Here is a 17441-nt window from a genome sequence, read left to right as displayed (position 1 = left end):
GTTTTGTCATCGGTATATTTACGGTATATCGGTATATAATGGTATATTTTATCGATTTCACCTATTAAATTTAATTTTCAAAGGTATATTTAAAAACAAATGGTATAAAAAAATACATTGCAAGGCATGCTGATGCACAAAATTTGCTGGCACATTAATTTGTATGGGCTAAATGCTCCAGTTGACAAGCAACAAGTCTTAAAATACCAGCAACATTGTCGTGACAATATTGCTACTGGTTTTTTTTTTGTTGAAAGCCGTTTTTTAGTCAAAATAAAATAAATGAGAGTACTTAAAAGTAGTTAATGTAGAAAATGTATTCATCAATAGGATAAAACTGTGTGAGCAGGGTTGAGGGCTTTCGTAAGCCATCATTATTCAACGGAATATCAAAATTGAGCAGTAAGAAATATTACTCCCAAACTTTTTTTGTTTGACCTCTTTCGCTAAAACCTGTTTTATGCGAAATCCAATAAAAGCGAGTATTTAAAATAAACCAGTCTGGTAGAAAATAGGTTCATTAATTAGATAAAATTATCTGGGCAGGGCGGAAAGATCTATCTAGCTAGTAATATTCGACGGAATATCAAAAACGATAAATATACATATATAGTAGAACTTGAATTCGTCAGTATATTTACGGTATATTTTTAAAATGAGACGGTGTATTTTGGTATATTTCTGAGGGTCGGACGGTATATTTTTTCGATAAGTCCGACACGACACTGGTGTCCGTGTGAGTGATATTGAATACATTTTTTCTGCAAGTTTTGTCATTGTCCAGATCCATTTTTGTGATGCGTCGTAGAATAAATCAAGTGCAGTAAACAAATGGTGACGGTGTTTGTGGCCAACGCGACGGCAATTGCAATACAAGTAACTATGAATTGAAGCGAAAGTTGCATAACACGTCGCTGTCGCGGTAGTGTCCCGCAGTCGCAATTTCCAGAAAACCACACCACACACGCACACACACAGACGCAGCAGACAAGAGCAGCGCGGCGGAAAAAGTGTGAAAAACTATAGCCGCAACAGCTAATCGCAGGCGAATCGAATGTGCATTTCGCGTCTCACATAGCCAATGTGCTGTGGCAGCCGCAGCGAGCGCTCCCCGTTCCCCATTCCGCCTCCCCACCACCCACGCCATCACCACCACCAATACCAACACCAACACCAGCACCAACACTAACGCACTCGCCTTGTACCACACAGCCGACAAAGAAATAGCGCTCTGCTTCTTCGTACAGTTCCTACGACGGCAGCGCTTGAGTCAGCAGTCCGCAAAGCAAGAGGAAGAGTGCGGAGAGGAGAGGAGAAATCAGGCAGCAAGCAGAATCTGTGTGATCCATCTGTGGCGGCGCGCAATAAAGAGGCTTGCATGTGAAACTACACAACGGAAAGGGCAAAGCAATCAGCAACGGCAGCGGAGGCGGCGGCGGCGGCAATGAGTCTCATGGCGACGCCAATGCCCACGGGCAGCTCCACGAGTGCAGGCTCCTCCGGCTCGGCCAGTGCAGCGCCCGGCGCCAGCAGCAGCACTAGCACTAGCAGCAACAACAATCTGCCATTCGAGAAGGACAAGATCTGGTACTTCAGCAATGAGCAGTTGACCAACTCGCCCAGTCGCCGATGCGGCATCAAAGGCGACGACGAGCTCCAGTACAGGCAGATGACCGCCTACCTGATACAGGAGATGGGCCAGCGGCTGCAGGTGTCCCAGCTGTGCATCAATACGGCAATTGTGTATATGCACCGGTTCTATGCGTTCCATTCATTCACCCACTTCCATCGCAACTCCATGGCATCGGCGAGCCTCTTTCTGGCGGCCAAGGTCGAGGAGCAGCCTCGTAAGCTGGAGCATGTGATACGAGCCGCCAACAAGTGCCTGCCACCGACCACCGAGCAAAACTACGCCGATCTCGCCCAGGAGCTCGTCTTCAACGAGAACGTGCTGCTGCAGACGCTCGGCTTCGATGTGGCCATCGATCACCCGCACACGCATGTGGTGCGCACGTGCCAGCTGGTCAAAGGTAGGCACCAATCTGCTCTAAAATATATCCCAAAATCCCAAATGATATGCACATAGAGCGATTTGTGAATTGATTACTGTGATGTATTTTAGCGTGCAAGGATCTGGCGCAGACCTCCTACTTTTTGGCCTCAAACAGGTATGCCTCCCCACTCTGGTGACCCAATCCTTGATCAGATCTCCATTCCCCATCCTCAAACGTAATGGTATATGCGTATGATCGTGTGTGTGTGTGCGGTGAGGCGGTGATATGCCATAGACATTTCCACTCCTGTACGGAGTGGTTCCTGTACTCAGAAATGGCCTGGGGACAAAAGCCTGGAGTCAAGCCATTCGATGATTCGGCTACCTGCTTAGGTAATAGTTTTCTATCTGCCCAGAACAAAAGAAAATAAGTACAGACCGAACCGGACCTGACTGCGGACATTTTGCACACAAGGACACTCGCTGTCTCGGGCTCGTCTAATCCGCTAAAATCCCAAGTGTAAACACACATCTTGTAAACACGTTTTGACCAGAAACAGAAACATTTTTATTTTATGATATGCCGAAGCAATTTGTCCGATTTTTAAGGGGCATTATCGGACTGGCCATCGATTACCATGGGTTTTTTCTGCAATAAAAATGTAATTGGAAGGGAAAAGAGAATAAAGACAAAATAAAGAAAGGGGTCACCCTTCGGTGATACGAGAAAGACTACTGGAATTTTAGTTATTTGTTCAAATCGGGGGAAAACGGGGTCTACCCCCGCACAAACGTGGTACCCCCCTGCGCGCACACACACATGTCTGCAGACTTTCCCCATCGACTTGCCATTTAATTTCACTAAACTACCATCCTGGAAACAGCCTGCATCTGACCTCGATGTGCCTGCAATATCGACCCACTGTGGTGGCATGTTTCTGCATTTATTTGGCCTGCAAATGGTCGCGCTGGGAGATCCCGCAGTCGACCGAGGGCAAGCACTGGTTCTACTATGTGGACAAGAGCGTGTCGCTGGACCTGCTCAAGCAGCTGACGGACGAGTTTATAGCCATCTACGAAAAGAGCCCCGCCCGCCTCAAGTCCAAGCTGAACTCAATCAAGGCGATTGCCCAGGGAGCCAGCAATCGGACGGCATCGAAGGACAACAAGCCCAAGGAAGACTGGAAGATGAGCGAGATGATGAAGGGCTATCACTCGAACATCGAGCCGCCGCCAGAGCTGGCCCTGAATGGAAATGACAATCGCGACCGGGAGCGAGATCGTGAAAGGGAACGGGAACGTGAACGTGAACGGGAGCGCGAGCGGGAGCGGGAGCAGTCGACGCTTTTACCGCCGCCAGCGATGGTGCCGCAGCAGAGGCGACCAGATGGCAGCCATCAGCGTTCATCTTCCGCAAGCAATGTGCCTCTCAGCTCCTCATCATCATCATCGTCGTCGTCGTCCGCTAGCCACAATAAGTTGCCAAATTACGCGGGTGGTCTGCCTCCCGATGGTCATCCAGGTAAGTAGACAGCGGACAGCGCGTCTTCCACGAGAGCAAGGCATTAAAAGCGGTTCCTATTTGCAGATCACAAGGGCAAGCAGCAGGGCTACAACAACCGCTTGCCCTCCGGTCACCAGCGGAGCAGCGGCAGCATGGGCGCCACGGCCAGCGGAAGCAGTGGCAGTCAACGGAATAGCTCAAGCTCGTCATCCAGCCAGCAGCAGCCCGGCCGGCCGCCCATGCCCGTTGACTATCACAAGTCGCGCGGCATGCCGCCGGTCGGTGTGGGTATTCCTCCACATGGTACTCACAAAATGACCTCGAGCGGGAAGCCCCAGTCGCAGCAGCCGCCGTCAACGCATCCATCTGCCTCCAACTCATCTTCAGCGGGCATTTCCTCAAAGGATAAGTCGCAAAGCAGCAAGATGTACCCGAATGCGCCGCCATCCTATAGTAACAGTGCGCCCCCCAATCCCTTGATGTCACGCGGGAGCGGAGGCTATCCGGGTGGCAGCAACGGGGCACAGCCCCCGCCCCCGGCGTGCTATGGCAGCAGCCATCGAAGCAGCAAATCCGGCTCCACCGTCCACGGCATGCCGCCATTCGAGCAGCAGCTGCCCTATCCTCAGAGCCAGGGCTACAGTCACATGCAGCAGCCGCAGCAACAGCAGCAGCAGCAGCTTTCCTTGGAAGCGCCTCCCCAGGCATCGTCGCAGGCCAAGAACAATTCCATGTTCAGTCCCGAATGGAGCGATATCAAGAAGGAGCCGCAAAGCCAGCCCTTCAACGGCCTCCTGCCACCTCCGGCTCCGCTGGGCCACGATTTCAAGCTGAACAATCATCCGCGCGACAAGAACAGCCCCAAGAAGGAGCGCCTCACGCCCACCAAGAAGGACAAACATCGTCCCGTGATGCCCATGACCAGCAGCAGTGGGGGCAGTGCGTCAGCGAAGAATGCAGCCATGATGCCGCCGCACAAGAAGCCGCCGCAGCCGCACGGAGGGGAACTGCTGGCCAATTCCAATGAGATCCGCGATGTCGGCAATTTGAAGCGGGCCAACGAAATCTCAGGCAGTCAGTATGGACTGAACAAGCTGGATGACCTGGACGGCGGCAGCCTGCCGCGCGAGAAGCTCCGCAAACTGGATAACAGCAGCGGCCTGCCCGCATATCCCAGCTATGAGGAGAAGCACACGCCCCTGAATATGTCGAATGGCATTGAGACTACGCCGGATCTGGTGCGTAGTCTGCTCAAGGAGAGTCTCTGTCCGTCGAATGTGTCGCTCTTGAAGCCGGATGCCCTCATCATGCCGGGACTAAAGCCACCAGCGGAACTCCTAGAGCCCATGCCCACGCCGGCGACCATCAAGAAGGAGCCGTTGATGGGCAACATGAATGCCATGTCCAATCTCCTAGCCTCCGTCACCCCAATGGAGGTGGACGCGCTCACCAAGCTGGGCGGCGGCGACCTCAAGGATGACAGCAGCAGCAAGTCTGAGAAGAAAAAGAAGAAGGAGAAGCATAAACACAAGGAGAAGGATAAGTCAAAGGACAAGTCGGATAAGGAGGAGCGCAAGAAACACAAGAAGGACAAGCAGAAAGAGCGCAGTGGCAAGGACAGCTCGCTGGCCAACGACTCCCTCAAGATGGTGATCAAGACCAGTGCCTCGACGAATCCCAACGGCGGCCTCCAGGTGGGCACGGCGGCTCCCCTCAAGCTGAAGATTAGCAAGAACAAGGTAGAGCCGAGCAACTACTCCACGGCTGCCGGCTTGGCGGTGGCTCCGGGCTATGGCTTAGCTCCAGCGGTGGGCACTACAACAGCTTCATCCGGCGCTGGTGTGGCATCGGTCCCTGTTCCTGCATTGCCTCCATACGCCGGCAGCTATAACACGGCCTCCTCGGGCAGCAGCAGTAGCAGCGGCAGCAACAAGAAGAAGCACAGCGAACGCGACAGGGACAAGGAGAGCAAGAAGAGCAAGGGTCAGGATTATTCGAAATACAATGGAGCTGTCGGAGCAGGCATCGGTGGTGGCGTTGGCAGCGGCGTATTTGCTCCTCTCGGCGGTGCAGGCGCCGCACCCAACATCTCCACGGCGATGAGCCTGGCCTCGAGCATGCCGATGACCACCACCACATCCTCCATGCTGATGACGCCCGCGAATGCTGTTCTCCATGCTGGCCTGCCACCGCCCGCCCTGCCCGTATACAGCAAGAAGTAGCGTTGTGAGATAGAGGAGGTGAAGAGGCAGGAGCTGCCACAGGAGAAAGGAAGATAGAAACAAAATGAGGAAGAGGAGGAGGAGAAGGAGGAGCTCCTACTTAACCCATAAGTCGCACTTTTTGATAATTGTATAGAGACCCCATAAGCCGATGCTAGGTTTAGTCGTTAGGATTGTTGGTGAGATGCAGATTCAGATGCATTAGTGGCCTAAGTTATTCTTGGTTCATTTTACCACACCACAAAACCAGCAAACACACAAACCCGAGGATCAAAGCCGAATGGAATCGAGTCGGAAACGAAGACGAAGTCGGAGATGGACTTCGATGGAGGCGGCTGATCTGATTCTCCAGTTGGAGAATTTTATCTATAACTCAAAACTCAATGAGCGAAAACTTTTGTACAGCATTAATTAATTTATAATTATACTACATTACACGTACACCTAGACACACACACACAAAAAAAAACACACACATAATAGTTGTAAACGCGTTGTTGGCATCGGAATCGAACGTAGAACCCAAGAATCAGAGAAATAGAAAGAAAAATAGAACACACAGACATATACAGAGCAGATCCTTCTCTAGCGAGGGCTTCTCGATTAGTTGCAACCACAACACGGCCGTCTAGCATTTAAGTTAGCAAATCAACAAACCACAAACACCTAATATCTGATGTATATAGCCACACCACCACACCACACACTCACACACACAATTGAATACACAAACGAGAGAGAGACACTCAAAAGATATATATAGGACCGACTTCCGCTTAGCAAATATACAATACAATATATAGTGCGGCCCCCCACTAATTGCAGGCCGTTGCAGGAGGAGTTAAGGAGTTTCAGAATAATCCACACCGAACAGAATAGAAATACTAGCGGGAGGAGAATAGAAAGGAGAAGCGAAGAGAGGAGAAGAGAAGAAAGGGGAGAAGATAAAGCCAGCGCTTTGATTCAAAATTAAAGACGCCAAACTAAATAATAAATTATTGAATTAAATCATAGTTGCTACGCGTAAATAAGGATGATGGATGATGAAGATGATGATGATGCAAGTGAATGGAAATGCAGAGAGGATATTCTTTAGTTAGCAAAGTTTTTCTAACCCCGTTTTCCAGCCCAGCCCAGCCCAATTTCGAATTCCAACTTGGTTTTCCATACGCCCACACCACCCCAATAGCAATACTTGCAGCACTGTACTTCAGTGCTTTTCAATGAATAGAATTAAACTAAACCAATACCAATACAAATACAAATTTGATCGTTTCGGCGGTGGATAATATGTTTAAAAGGTCGCCCGAAACGTTGACGTAGCTTTCATTTGTTTATAATTTTTTTTTTTTAAAGCTAGCATTAACGAAAAGAAAACAAAACAACAACCACAAAAAAAACCCCAAACAAAAACGAATACAAAACAAAACAAAACAAACAAAAAAATACCCCCAAAAACAAAATTATGAGTAAAATAAAAATCGTTGTGCAAGAAAACAGAAAAACGAAAAGAAAAACGTTACAAAAATGATGTAAAAACACGGACGCTAAATGAAAAAAAAAGAAAAAGTTCGAAACTTATAGAAATCTAAGCGGTGAGTAAATGCATCTTCGAGGCACAAATAGTCAGGAGAATGCCAGGAGGAAGTGTAAACAAATGAAATTGAATTTTTATGTAATTTTCGACACTAAGCAATCAGTTAAGCGAATGTTTTTCACCACTATTCGTATTCGTATTCGTATTCAATTTCTCTACTACTGCATTAAGCTGCAAGCATACATAGTATATGCAAATAGTATATACACATATATGTAGCCCTAAACTATCCACTAAACACACACACCAACACACACAGACACATACTCCCCCCATACACACACACACACACACAATACAAAACATATAATTTAAGTTATTATTGAGAGGACACCCCGGAGACCTCCGTGTTTCTAATATTTCGATCGATGAGCAATCGTTTGAATGTGTAATTTGCTGCTAAGATTTTTTTTTCTTTTTACATACTTATTCTTGAAACTACCCCAGACTCCCGCCCCACCCTCACCCATGCCCTACCCTACCCCACCCCTCCCCTACTTTAAGTTTTTGTATATACATAGAAAGAAAGTAATGGAAAAGCCGCTCCTCGAGAATCGGGCCAGTGCCGGGTTTCATTGGGATCACGAGTTCTTACGAGTGCGGTCGGTCGATGTGTTCGAATATGAATTCACTCGACACTTTCCCGATCCCCGAGGGGCTCGGAAAACAAGGCAAAAATCCAAACAAAAAACCAATAAAAATGCGAAAAAAAATAAACAAAAAAATCAGGAAAAAAAATTAAATAAAAATAAATGTACATGCGTTTTTATTTAAACCTTTACATGATCCCTGATCCATTCCAGGTAGCTGGTAATGCGCGTAAAGACCGCCGGAAAGCCCACCTCGCAGCCCATATTGGTGCCGAAGGAGGTGGACCCAATTAGGGTCGGTGTGTCGTTGCCCTCCATGACGACCAGAGGGCCGCCGGAGTCCCCTTGGCAGGTGGACTTGCCGCTGGTGGTGCTCATACAGATCATATTCTCCGACACGGCCCCGCTCCAGTACATCTTACACAGGGTATGCGGAAGAATGGGCATCTTCACGAAGCGCAGCGTCGGGGACACTACATCGGAGCTGTCGCTGTCGCGTCCCCAGCCCGAGGCATAGGCCTTCTGGTACTCGTAGGTGGGATACGATCCATTAACCCGCCTCGGCAAACCGGCAGAACGAATGCTATCGGTGAACCGCACCAGAATGGGCAGCCGGATCAGTGAAATGTCGTTGGCCACCGTGCTCGCTGTCCAGTTGGTGTGCACAATCATCCCAGACTTGGCCACCTCGAACCGCCTCTGTCCGGGCTCGTTCTCGTCCTGGATGTTAATGGCGCCCAGGTAGACGGTGACCGACTCGGCCCCATCAGTGCAGTGCGCAGCCGTCACAATCCAGCGATGGGAGATCAGAGTACCGCCGCACCAGGTGCTCGTATTGCCAAAGGAGATGTTCAGACCCGCCTGGTAGGGAAACTGTCCCACCACGGCCAGGTCCCCGTTGGTGATGCGTGACTCCAGACCAGCCGGAAGGGGTACAGCTGCGCAGGAGCCAGCCAACGCGACAGTCAGCAGGATAAGTGACAGTATCTTCATCTTACTTAATTGGTTGTCAAATGACTGGTGAAGAGGATTGTCCAACGGTTATATAGGAACAGAGGAGCCATATGCCTTATCGCCGATCGAGAAGCCCTTGACCATTGAGCACCCCAGATAGTTGGCGGCGTAGAACCACCTGGCCTGGTTGGGATTATTCCCATAGATACGAGCTGCAAACAATCTACTTGAAGGTTGTTCCTTAATTTGTGTGAGACTTATAATTGAATCCCAATGAATCATTATGAAGGATCGTTAATTGAAATCGGCGTATTATATAGACTGCAGGTGATAAAAGTGAATGAAGATTCCCTTTTGAGTAGGGAGTTGAGAGCCCTGAAGACCTACTGCATCCATCTGACTTGGTCTACCAGTTGCAAAAGTGAGTGGCTCTCAAATATCGCATGAGAGAAACGTTTTTTCTGCTCGCATTTTATAAAAAACTATCAGCCAGATAAGATCGGAGAAGTATAAGCACTTTTCTTAGTAAGCACCTTTCTATGATAGTATTACGCTTTGGAATAGTAATACGTCAACAATTGAATGAATATGTTATCAAAAGATACCGATAATGGCACAGGTACATACATACATACTTACCTATATCAAATCTATGTTTAAAGCAAGAGTTTCTGACATCGGCTTATCTACGAATCACGGGGTTTCAATGATGATGGGTTTTCCAGGTAAATCAATGAGTTTTGACTTAGAATTATATCGATCACAGATGTATGTATATAATGCATACTTATCCTCTTTTAGGATAGAACAAATTGACCCCTTTATAAGGAGTTTACCACATTGGGAACACACTCTGAACACAACCCCATTCCTATCGAAAACCCCTAACAAAAAATGAAAGCAAAAATATGTATTTCCATTAGTTCAGCAATCAAGTGGCGTTCAGATGGCTTGCAAGCGATAATCCGTAATCGAGCATTATGGCCCACTCGGACGACTATAAACGGCCAATCAGGGCAGATTAATCCACTGAGGAGACCATAAATCCACATTCGGGTGGGTACGCTACGTCAGTGACAGAACGAGTGGAATATACTCAAGATGCAAATAAGTTCGGCTCTGGTTGGCCTCCTATTCGTCGCTCTTCAGGTAAGATGTTTCCTCTGCCTGGATTTGGGCCATGGTGCCCTAATGGGGCGCATCACTGGCGGAGAGGAGGCCCGCGAGAATCAGTTTCCCTTTCAAGTGGGTCTCTCCATAGAGGAGGTCAACGACTTGTTTAGTTGGTGCGGAGGTAGCTTGATATCAAACCAATATCTGTTGACTGCAGCGCACTGTGTGGAAAAGTAGGTTTTCCCGAAAAAAAAAAGATTCCAAATGGATTAATCTGACAACCATACCCCTACAGAGCCATCTCTATCACGTTCTATTTGGGCGGAGTGCAGCGATTGTCTCCCCGACAGCTAATCCGTGCGAGCCATCCCGTGGTACACCTTCATCCTGGCTGGAACAGCCAATCGCTGGACAATGACATTGCCCTGGTTCGCATGCCAGAGGCTGCCGTCTTTAGCAGATCCATAGAAGTCATCAGGCTGCCAGGAATGGCCTCGAGTCATGCCAGCTACGACTACGTCCCGGCGACGACCTCTGGATGGGGTCGCATGAGCGATGGTATGGATTGTTTTTCTTCTACACCAGAAATGAGATTTCCCCTGAATGTTAACTATTTTTCAGAGTCTGATTTCATTTCCGATCATCTGCGCTACGTCGTTCAGTTCGTGGAGTCGAATGAGGACTGTCAGTATTCCTACGCCAACGTCAAACCCACCAACATCTGCATGGACACAACCGGCGGCCGATCGACCTGCACCGGAGACTCCGGAGGCCCCCTGATTTACCACGATCCCCTGCAGAATGCTGATATCCTGATAGGTGTCACTTCCTATGGCAAGAAGTCGGGCTGCACTAAGGGTTATCCCTCGGTCTTCACACGCATTACGGCCTACTTGGGCTGGATAGCGGAGGTGAGTGGAGTTGTCTACCCGTAGAGTGGACCACGATGGCTGCCCAAACAGTGCTGGGCACTGTAAATAAATTAAATCAAATGTTGAGCATTTTAAAAGTGGGTCTTGTCAGTGCTGATTTCGGGAAGGGAACGTGGAGAGTGCGGGAAGGTACAGGTGTACTTGAGAGGTGTCGCAGTTTGAAATCGAGACAGAGGAAGATAACCCAACCCAACCCACCTTCTTATAGCCATTGATAACGAGTTGGCTGGAATATATGTAGGTTCAATAGGATCTATACTTTTAAATGGCTGATATAAAGGATATTACACTAATATCAGAATGGAAAATATGCCTTTTTATTTATTCTATATAAAGACCAGACTATAAACTTTTGTCTCTTCCTCTGTACAAATTCCAATTAGCCGCTGATTGATCTCTCGTTAGGCTATCTTTTGGCGAGGAGAAACTGCCAATTCATTTGCTCCCGTATCTCCCAACAGTTTCAAGAAGTCCGTACAGATCTGGTTCCCATATCGCAAATGGGGCGCATGCCGATAGGAAAGTTACACAAGGAGCGGGCCCTAGCCACTTGAGCAGGTGCCCGAATCCGAATGACTACAGATCAGATATGGCGGGACGTGATGGCGTTCGATTGGAGGGACGGTCGCCTATAAAAGCGGCGGGACGAGTTCGAATAACTTATACTTTTCATAGGTAGCCCAATCATGAAAGTGCTCGTTGTATTCGCTTTGGCTCTGGCCTACGCCTCTGGATCGGCTCTGCGCGGTGTCCAGACTGGACCCGACGGACGCATCACCCACGGCGAGGATGCCCGCACCGACCAGTTCCCCTACCAGGTGGGACTTTCCCTGAAGGTCGGCTCCTCCTCCGCCTGGTGCGGAGGATCCCTCATCGGAAACGAGTGGGTCCTGACTGCCGCTCACTGCACTGATGGGTAAGCAACTTCTCCAGGGATTACGGCGATCCAAGCTGACTAAAGGTGTTCCCTTCCGTTTCAGCGTTGACTCCGTCGAGGTCTATCTGGGCAGCACTGTGCGCTCCAGCCCCAAGGTCAAGCACCACGTCTCCCGGGACGACATCATCATCCACGCCGACTGGAACAGCCGCACCCTGAGGAACGACATCTCCCTGATCCGCATTCCCCGCGTCGAGTACAGCAGCGCCATCCATGCCGTTGAGCTGCCCAGACACGAGTCCCACTATTCATCCTACGATGGTGATGAGGTCATCGCCTCCGGCTGGGGCCGCACCTCCGACGAGTCCAGCTCCGTCGCCGCCCACCTTCAGTACGCCCACATGAAGGTCATCTCCAACAGCGAGTGCAAGCACACCTACTACACCACCATCCGCGACTCTAACATCTGCGTGTCCACCTCTGCTGGCGTTTCTACCTGCAACGGAGATTCCGGTGGCCCTCTGGTTCTGGAGAACAGCAAGGTCCAGGTTGGTCTGACCTCCTTCGGCTCTGCCTCCGGCTGCGAGAAGGAATACCCCGCTGTCTTCACTCGCGTCACCAGCTACTTGGACTGGATCCATGAGCACACCGGCATCTCTCGTTAAGTTGCTGATGTTCCTGTTCCTCATCTGGAGCAATAAAGAATCGATTTTGAAATAATATAATATAGCGTTGGTTCTCATTTCGTTGAAAATGCCTAGCGAAAGGATATTTTGCTTGGCTTCGCTGTTAAGTTGCAAAAAGTGGTGAAATCTCTGGAAAATAGGGCCAGATCAGAGAAAGATCACCCGAATTTCTGTTTCCTTATTATCTTGGAAAGTCCATCGAAAGTCCATCTGGCTGAAAAGGGAAGCACAGGAAAAATACAGAATTGGCGAGAAATGGCGGAGTTATATCTGTTTAATTAGAAATCGGTTTAAGTCGAACACTAAAAAGGCAATATCCCTATTATACTTTAAGCCAATCAGGGTTCAAACTATCAGGTACATTCTTCAGATCGGAAGATGGCGGAGTTATAGCTATTATAGAAATATACTGATAGTCCTTGTTACAAACGCTGATCGGACAGGAAATGTCGGAGGAAAGTAGGTATGCTTAAGGGGGAAAAATATCCTTGATCCTCGACTAAGGACTGCTACATCCCCAGCCATACATATTTAAGTTTATCGACTATTTGTGGGTCGTTAAGGGCTTTGATTTGATGGAGTCCTTAAGTATCAAAGATATGCTGAGGTGCCGCCTCTATCTGCAAATAGAGCAGAAAGTAGTGAATCATTCGAAGAGGATGGTAAAAAGATAGACCCACCTAACATCAACTAACACTACCTACCTCAGGCCCAGGACTACACATCATTTGGCATGTCAGCTCCGCGACGCAGTAATATCAGTTTCAGAATAATCCTCACTCTGGCTGCTGGCATTAAGAGATAATTAACTACATATTTTTAAAGACTCACGCGCCATGCGCCACGGGCCCACTCACGTCGTTAGAACACACCTTGTCCAGTTCATGTAAAACTCATGTAGAATTACTTCGCAGGTGCTGTTAGGCGCGAAAGAAACAAAACTTAACGATAATTGAATAATTATTATTCTTGGATCAAAAAATGTATTATATAATTATTATTTTTGATTTTTATTTAATAATTAATTTTTTGATTTTTATTGTATAATTATTATTCTTGTTTATCATTGAATAATTATTATTCTTGATTTTTATTAAATAATTATTTTGTATTTTTATAGTAAAAATATTATTTTTGATTTTTATTGTATAATTATTATTTTTGATTTTTATTGTATAATTATTAGTCTTGATTTGTATTCAATAATTATTATTTTTGATTTGTATTGTATAATTCGTATTATAATTATTATTCTTGATTTCAATTGAATAATTATTATTTTTGATTTTTATTGTATAATTATTTTTTTTTTATGGTATGATTATTATTTTTGATTTTTATTGAATAATGATTATTTCTGACTTTATTGCTTGTAATTTTTTGTTGTATTTATCATTCCAGGCTCCAATTAAAGCAAACACAATTTAGTCCCTGTTTTAAACCTACTTCAACGATATTTTTCATCTTTCGTCTTTCTACAGAGACCAAGAATAGGTGTAAGGATATATATAAATATGTACAAGACAATAATCATATGCATGAATATGTCTGAAACATATCAATTTGAGAAAATTTCTTTATTAATTAAACAGTTCGGAAAACAGGATCTTCATATCAAATTAACAAAGTAGGGTATACAAAAGCCTATACACGCATTATGTCTTCAAATACCACCAACATTGGGACTGTTTTTATTGTTGAACTATTTTGTTTATGTCTTGTTTTAGCCAAAATACAATAAAAGCAAGGACTAAAAACTAGCCAATCTTAATGAAAATTTATTCATCAACGGCCTTAAATTATGTGGGCAGAACTAAGGATTTTAGTTAGCCAAAATCATTCAACGGAATATGAAAATTGAACAATAGTAACGACTATCCTGTTACGTTTTTTTTTACCATTTTCGCTAAAACCTCTTAATACGCAAAATGCAATAAAAGCAAGTGTTGAAAATAAACCAGATAGATGAGTATTGTATTTCTTTAAATGCGGTTACGATTACGATTAAATATACGGGTAAATAAGTAGTATTTATTAATATTTTAGCATTCGCTTCTATCCCATAGAGAAGAATGATAACCTGAAAGCCATTTCCACAATGTTTTGCGGAACATCAGATCGGTGACATATGTAGACCTCCTTGGCTGGAGACTGAAAGAGGCGACCGACCACCACAAATCGAACAGATTTCGAGGAGCAGGCCTGAGTCTCCGCTCTGGATTGAGGATAAACTTCCAATGTCATCCCGTGCTCTCTCACCAGCGATATTGCATTGCTGCTAGTATGTCCATTGGCGTTGACAGACACTCTTATGGATTCTGTCAACTGTCTGCGGTAGTGCTTGGAGCGCTCCAGAACAGAGTGAATCATGTGGCAGGCTTGGCGAATCTCGGACAGAAATGACGTACTCTCCGTGCAGTCATTGAAGGGAGCGAACAGGGAGCCATTGGCTATGTCAATGTAGACGTAGTACAGGACACAATTCTTCCAGCCGGCGGAGATCTTCACTGGCACCACATTGCTGATTTCCTTCCACATCGACTCGGTCATCTGGCTCTGATTGTGGGACTCCGAATTCAAATTGAGACCATAGTGCAGCGGATGTTGGACGGCAAAGTTCTCCCAATCCGACTCGCTATCGGAATCCTCTCCGGCGCCATGGATTGGTGTCAGGCGCTTTCGCGACGAGTCGTCTTCGCTGGGCGTCAGACTGTGTATCGACGATCCGCCCAGGGAGGAACAGAGCTGCGCCTCCTCATCCACAGATACAGCAGTACTCAAGACCGTAAGCTTCTGCTTAAGAAAGGACTCCAGTTTGCCGTTTGCCTCCTTCTCGTCCTTTGCCTCAGCGCCAGCTTGTTCCAGCACTTGAGGTCGCTTGTTCGAAATGGACCAGAACATGGCGAGTGACTCGATGCCGCACTGGATGAGGTGATCCAGTGTCTCCTGTATTTCCTCGATATAAAATAGCGATGGTCCCACTACGGTGTCCGGCGCCATGTCTGGTGCATCGAATATCTTTAGGATAACCGCCAGGCTGAGATGATTCCGTGTGCAGACGGTCAGAAAGTAGCGACCCGTGGCATTGGGCAGCACGATCTCCTCCCACACGTACAGCTCCCGGACGCGCACACTCGGGGCTCCAATTAGATCGAAGATCCCTCTGCATCTCAGGAAGCCCTCGACATTGGCCCGCACTTCAGCGGGCAGCAGGCTGGCCACCAGAAACTGATTGTAGTACAGAGCGCTGCCGTAGATAAAGAACTCGCGGTGGGTGGTCAACGGCTCGTCGTTCCAGTTGCGGTAGTCCATGGCCTCCATCTCGCTCAGAGCGTCGAATACGCGAAGCTGTGCCTCCTTGGGCAGCGGCAGATTCCGGGACTGCCCGAGCAGTTCCTCAAACTGGGTTAATCCACGGCAATTGAGCAACAGCCGTGTGCGCTGAATGCCGCAGAAATGGCGCAAGAATGATCTTAGGTCTCCGGAGCTGCCCTCTGCTCCTGCTCCTGCGCCAAAGTTTTCTACCACCAGGCCCGGCATGGAGAAGCGGATATATCCAATCAGCTCATCCGACCGCATGTTGCACTCGGCCGCACTGTAGAGGCTGCTCGCGTATGCGAAGAGAACCAAAAATCCATTCAGCCGACGGTAGTTCACGTGGTAGGGGACCTTGTCGACCAGCAGACGCGACGTGATCGGCTGTGTGTGCAGCTCGCTGAGAACGGCATGCAAGGTGAGGAAGCTGCCACGTGCCTTGTACAGGAAGTTGGTCGTTGCACTCTCGGGGTAATAGTACAGCGAGTCCTGGTGCTGGTCGTGCTGGTAGCATTCCGGCGGCAGCAACAGCATACCAAAAGGCATATGCTCGGCCGCATCGGAAGTCTTTACAGTGCCGGGCTCTGAGGAACCAGCTGATAGAAGCAGTTGCTCAAACTTTTCCGCAAACATGGCAAAGTTCTCCACCTTGCGCAGCTGCTCCTCCTGCTGGCTCTGTCCGTAGGTCGGATCCGCTGCAGCTGCGGCTGCCGTTGCGGCGGCTGCGGCGGCCGTAGAGCTTGAGGAGGCCTGGAAGCAGAGGCACACCTGGGTGGGCTCCACGAACTGCTGCAGCAGCTCGTCCACGTTGCTGGCGTACAGCTCAATGCCGTTGAGCGACTTGAACCAATCGCCGCGCTTGATGTCGTGCTGCATGGCGCTTATGTCGTGCACAAAGCCCTCCACCATGAGACACTCCGGCTGGTCGGGAAAGGGCAGCACACGGAATCCAAGAATCGATTCCACCGCGGTGGAGCGACGGCCAAAGCGAAACCGATCGGCTGCCGTTATAACTAGCTGCAGCTTCTTGTTGCTGCTGCTGCTGCTGGCGTCCCCATGCGATGTCTTAAAGTGTGAGAACCGAAACTCGTCGGGCTCCGCCTCTGACAACTGGTTGCGGCTGTGGCTCTGGCTCTGGCTCTGGGTCTGCATCTGCGACTGCGACTGCGTCTGGGAGTGGGACGGGCGACTGCCATTATGTTGACGTCGCATCGGCTTCTTTCCCAGGCGCAGTGAGCGGCGCATGAATTCCACCCGACGCTCCGCCGACGACGCTATGCTTGACTTCACATTGGGCATGTATTCAACGTAGAAGAGGCTGCCGTCCGCGGCCACGTATTCCTCCCAGCTGGCCGAATCGCTGCCGTCACTGTAGGAGTTACTGATCGAAGAGCTGGAGCTCGAAAAGGCCTCCGAATTGGCATCAATGCCTGCCAGACTCCCCGGAGACTTGCGCATTGCGGCAGCTATTAGACAAAATATGTCTATTTTCAATAAGGCTGCGTTATACCGCAGAAAATATTTCGAGGCACGCTGATCTTCACATTTGAATGTCGACTGAATGGAAGACAATTCTCACTTCTGCCTAGAACCGAATTCTCAAAACTACACTGTTCTACCTTGCTCAAAACCTGTTTATAATTGCAGCCGAGCAGCCA

General features: G+C 48.2%; 5 protein-coding genes across 5 annotated transcripts; 3 read left to right on the top strand and 2 right to left on the bottom strand.

Moving 5' to 3' along the window:
* The first annotated feature begins 680 nt into the window (after positions 1-680).
* Positions 681-6732, top strand: CycT (Cyclin T). Its single transcript, XM_033382096.1, has 4 exons — positions 681-2030; positions 2123-2168; positions 2878-3515; positions 3582-6732. The coding sequence occupies exons 1-4, from the start codon at positions 1445-1447 to the stop codon at positions 5717-5719; spliced, it is 3408 nt and encodes a 1135-aa protein (XP_033237987.1). The 5' UTR covers positions 681-1444; the 3' UTR covers positions 5720-6732.
* Positions 6733-8054: 1322 nt separating this feature from the next.
* On the bottom strand, positions 8055-8927 carry LOC4813167 (serine protease 3). The gene has a single exon (XM_001353293.4). It carries the CDS (start codon positions 8897-8899, stop codon positions 8087-8089), a length of 813 nt encoding a protein of 270 aa, XP_001353329.2. The 5' UTR covers positions 8900-8927; the 3' UTR covers positions 8055-8086.
* Positions 8928-9683: 756 nt separating this feature from the next.
* Jon74E (Jonah 74E) lies at positions 9684-10982 on the top strand. Its single transcript, XM_002134784.3, has 3 exons — positions 9684-10206; positions 10269-10531; positions 10595-10982. The coding sequence occupies exons 1-3, from the start codon at positions 9962-9964 to the stop codon at positions 10906-10908; spliced, it is 822 nt and encodes a 273-aa protein (XP_002134820.1). The 5' UTR covers positions 9684-9961; the 3' UTR covers positions 10909-10982.
* A 584-nt stretch (positions 10983-11566) lies between these two features.
* On the top strand, positions 11567-12507 carry LOC6900428 (serine protease 1-like). The gene is made up of 2 exons (XM_002134783.3): positions 11567-11821; positions 11886-12507. The coding sequence occupies exons 1-2, from the start codon at positions 11592-11594 to the stop codon at positions 12445-12447; spliced, it is 792 nt and encodes a 263-aa protein (XP_002134819.1). The 5' UTR covers positions 11567-11591; the 3' UTR covers positions 12448-12507.
* Positions 12508-14414: 1907 nt separating this feature from the next.
* in (protein inturned) lies at positions 14415-17361 on the bottom strand. Its single transcript, XM_001353291.4, has one exon. It carries the CDS (start codon positions 17239-17241, stop codon positions 14524-14526), a length of 2718 nt encoding a protein of 905 aa, XP_001353327.4. The 5' UTR covers positions 17242-17361; the 3' UTR covers positions 14415-14523.
* Positions 17362-17441: the final 80 nt, after the last annotated feature.

This window comes from Drosophila pseudoobscura, chromosome X (genome assembly GCF_009870125.1).
Source record: "Drosophila pseudoobscura strain MV-25-SWS-2005 chromosome X, UCI_Dpse_MV25, whole genome shotgun sequence".
NCBI classification, from domain to species: domain Eukaryota; kingdom Metazoa; phylum Arthropoda; class Insecta; order Diptera; family Drosophilidae; genus Drosophila; species Drosophila pseudoobscura.
The sequence above is the reverse complement of the archived record's forward strand: the minus strand, read 5'-3'. Positions and strand labels throughout refer to the sequence as shown.

Coding starts and splice junctions, on each gene's coding strand:
- LOC4813167 (XM_001353293.4), bottom strand. CDS start 8,899: ATGAAGATACTGTCACTTATCCTGCTGACTGTCGCGTTGGCTGGCTCC.
- CycT (XM_033382096.1), top strand. CDS start 1,445: ATGAGTCTCATGGCGACGCCAATGCCCACGGGCAGCTCCACGAGTGCA. Junction 2,169..2,877: donor TACTTTTTGGCCTCAAACAG/GTATGCCTCCCC, acceptor TCCTGGAAACAG/CCTGCATCTGACCTCGATGT. Junction 3,516..3,581: donor GCCTCCCGATGGTCATCCAG/GTAAGTAGACAG, acceptor TCCTATTTGCAG/ATCACAAGGGCAAGCAGCAG.
- LOC6900428 (XM_002134783.3), top strand. CDS start 11,592: ATGAAAGTGCTCGTTGTATTCGCTTTGGCTCTGGCCTACGCCTCTGGA. Junction 11,822..11,885: donor GCCGCTCACTGCACTGATGG/GTAAGCAACTTC, acceptor CTTCCGTTTCAG/CGTTGACTCCGTCGAGGTCT.
- in (XM_001353291.4), bottom strand. CDS start 17,241: ATGCGCAAGTCTCCGGGGAGTCTGGCAGGCATTGATGCCAATTCGGAG.
- Jon74E (XM_002134784.3), top strand. CDS start 9,962: ATGCAAATAAGTTCGGCTCTGGTTGGCCTCCTATTCGTCGCTCTTCAG. Junction 10,207..10,268: donor GCAGCGCACTGTGTGGAAAA/GTAGGTTTTCCC, acceptor ATACCCCTACAG/AGCCATCTCTATCACGTTCT. Junction 10,532..10,594: donor ATGGGGTCGCATGAGCGATG/GTATGGATTGTT, acceptor ACTATTTTTCAG/AGTCTGATTTCATTTCCGAT.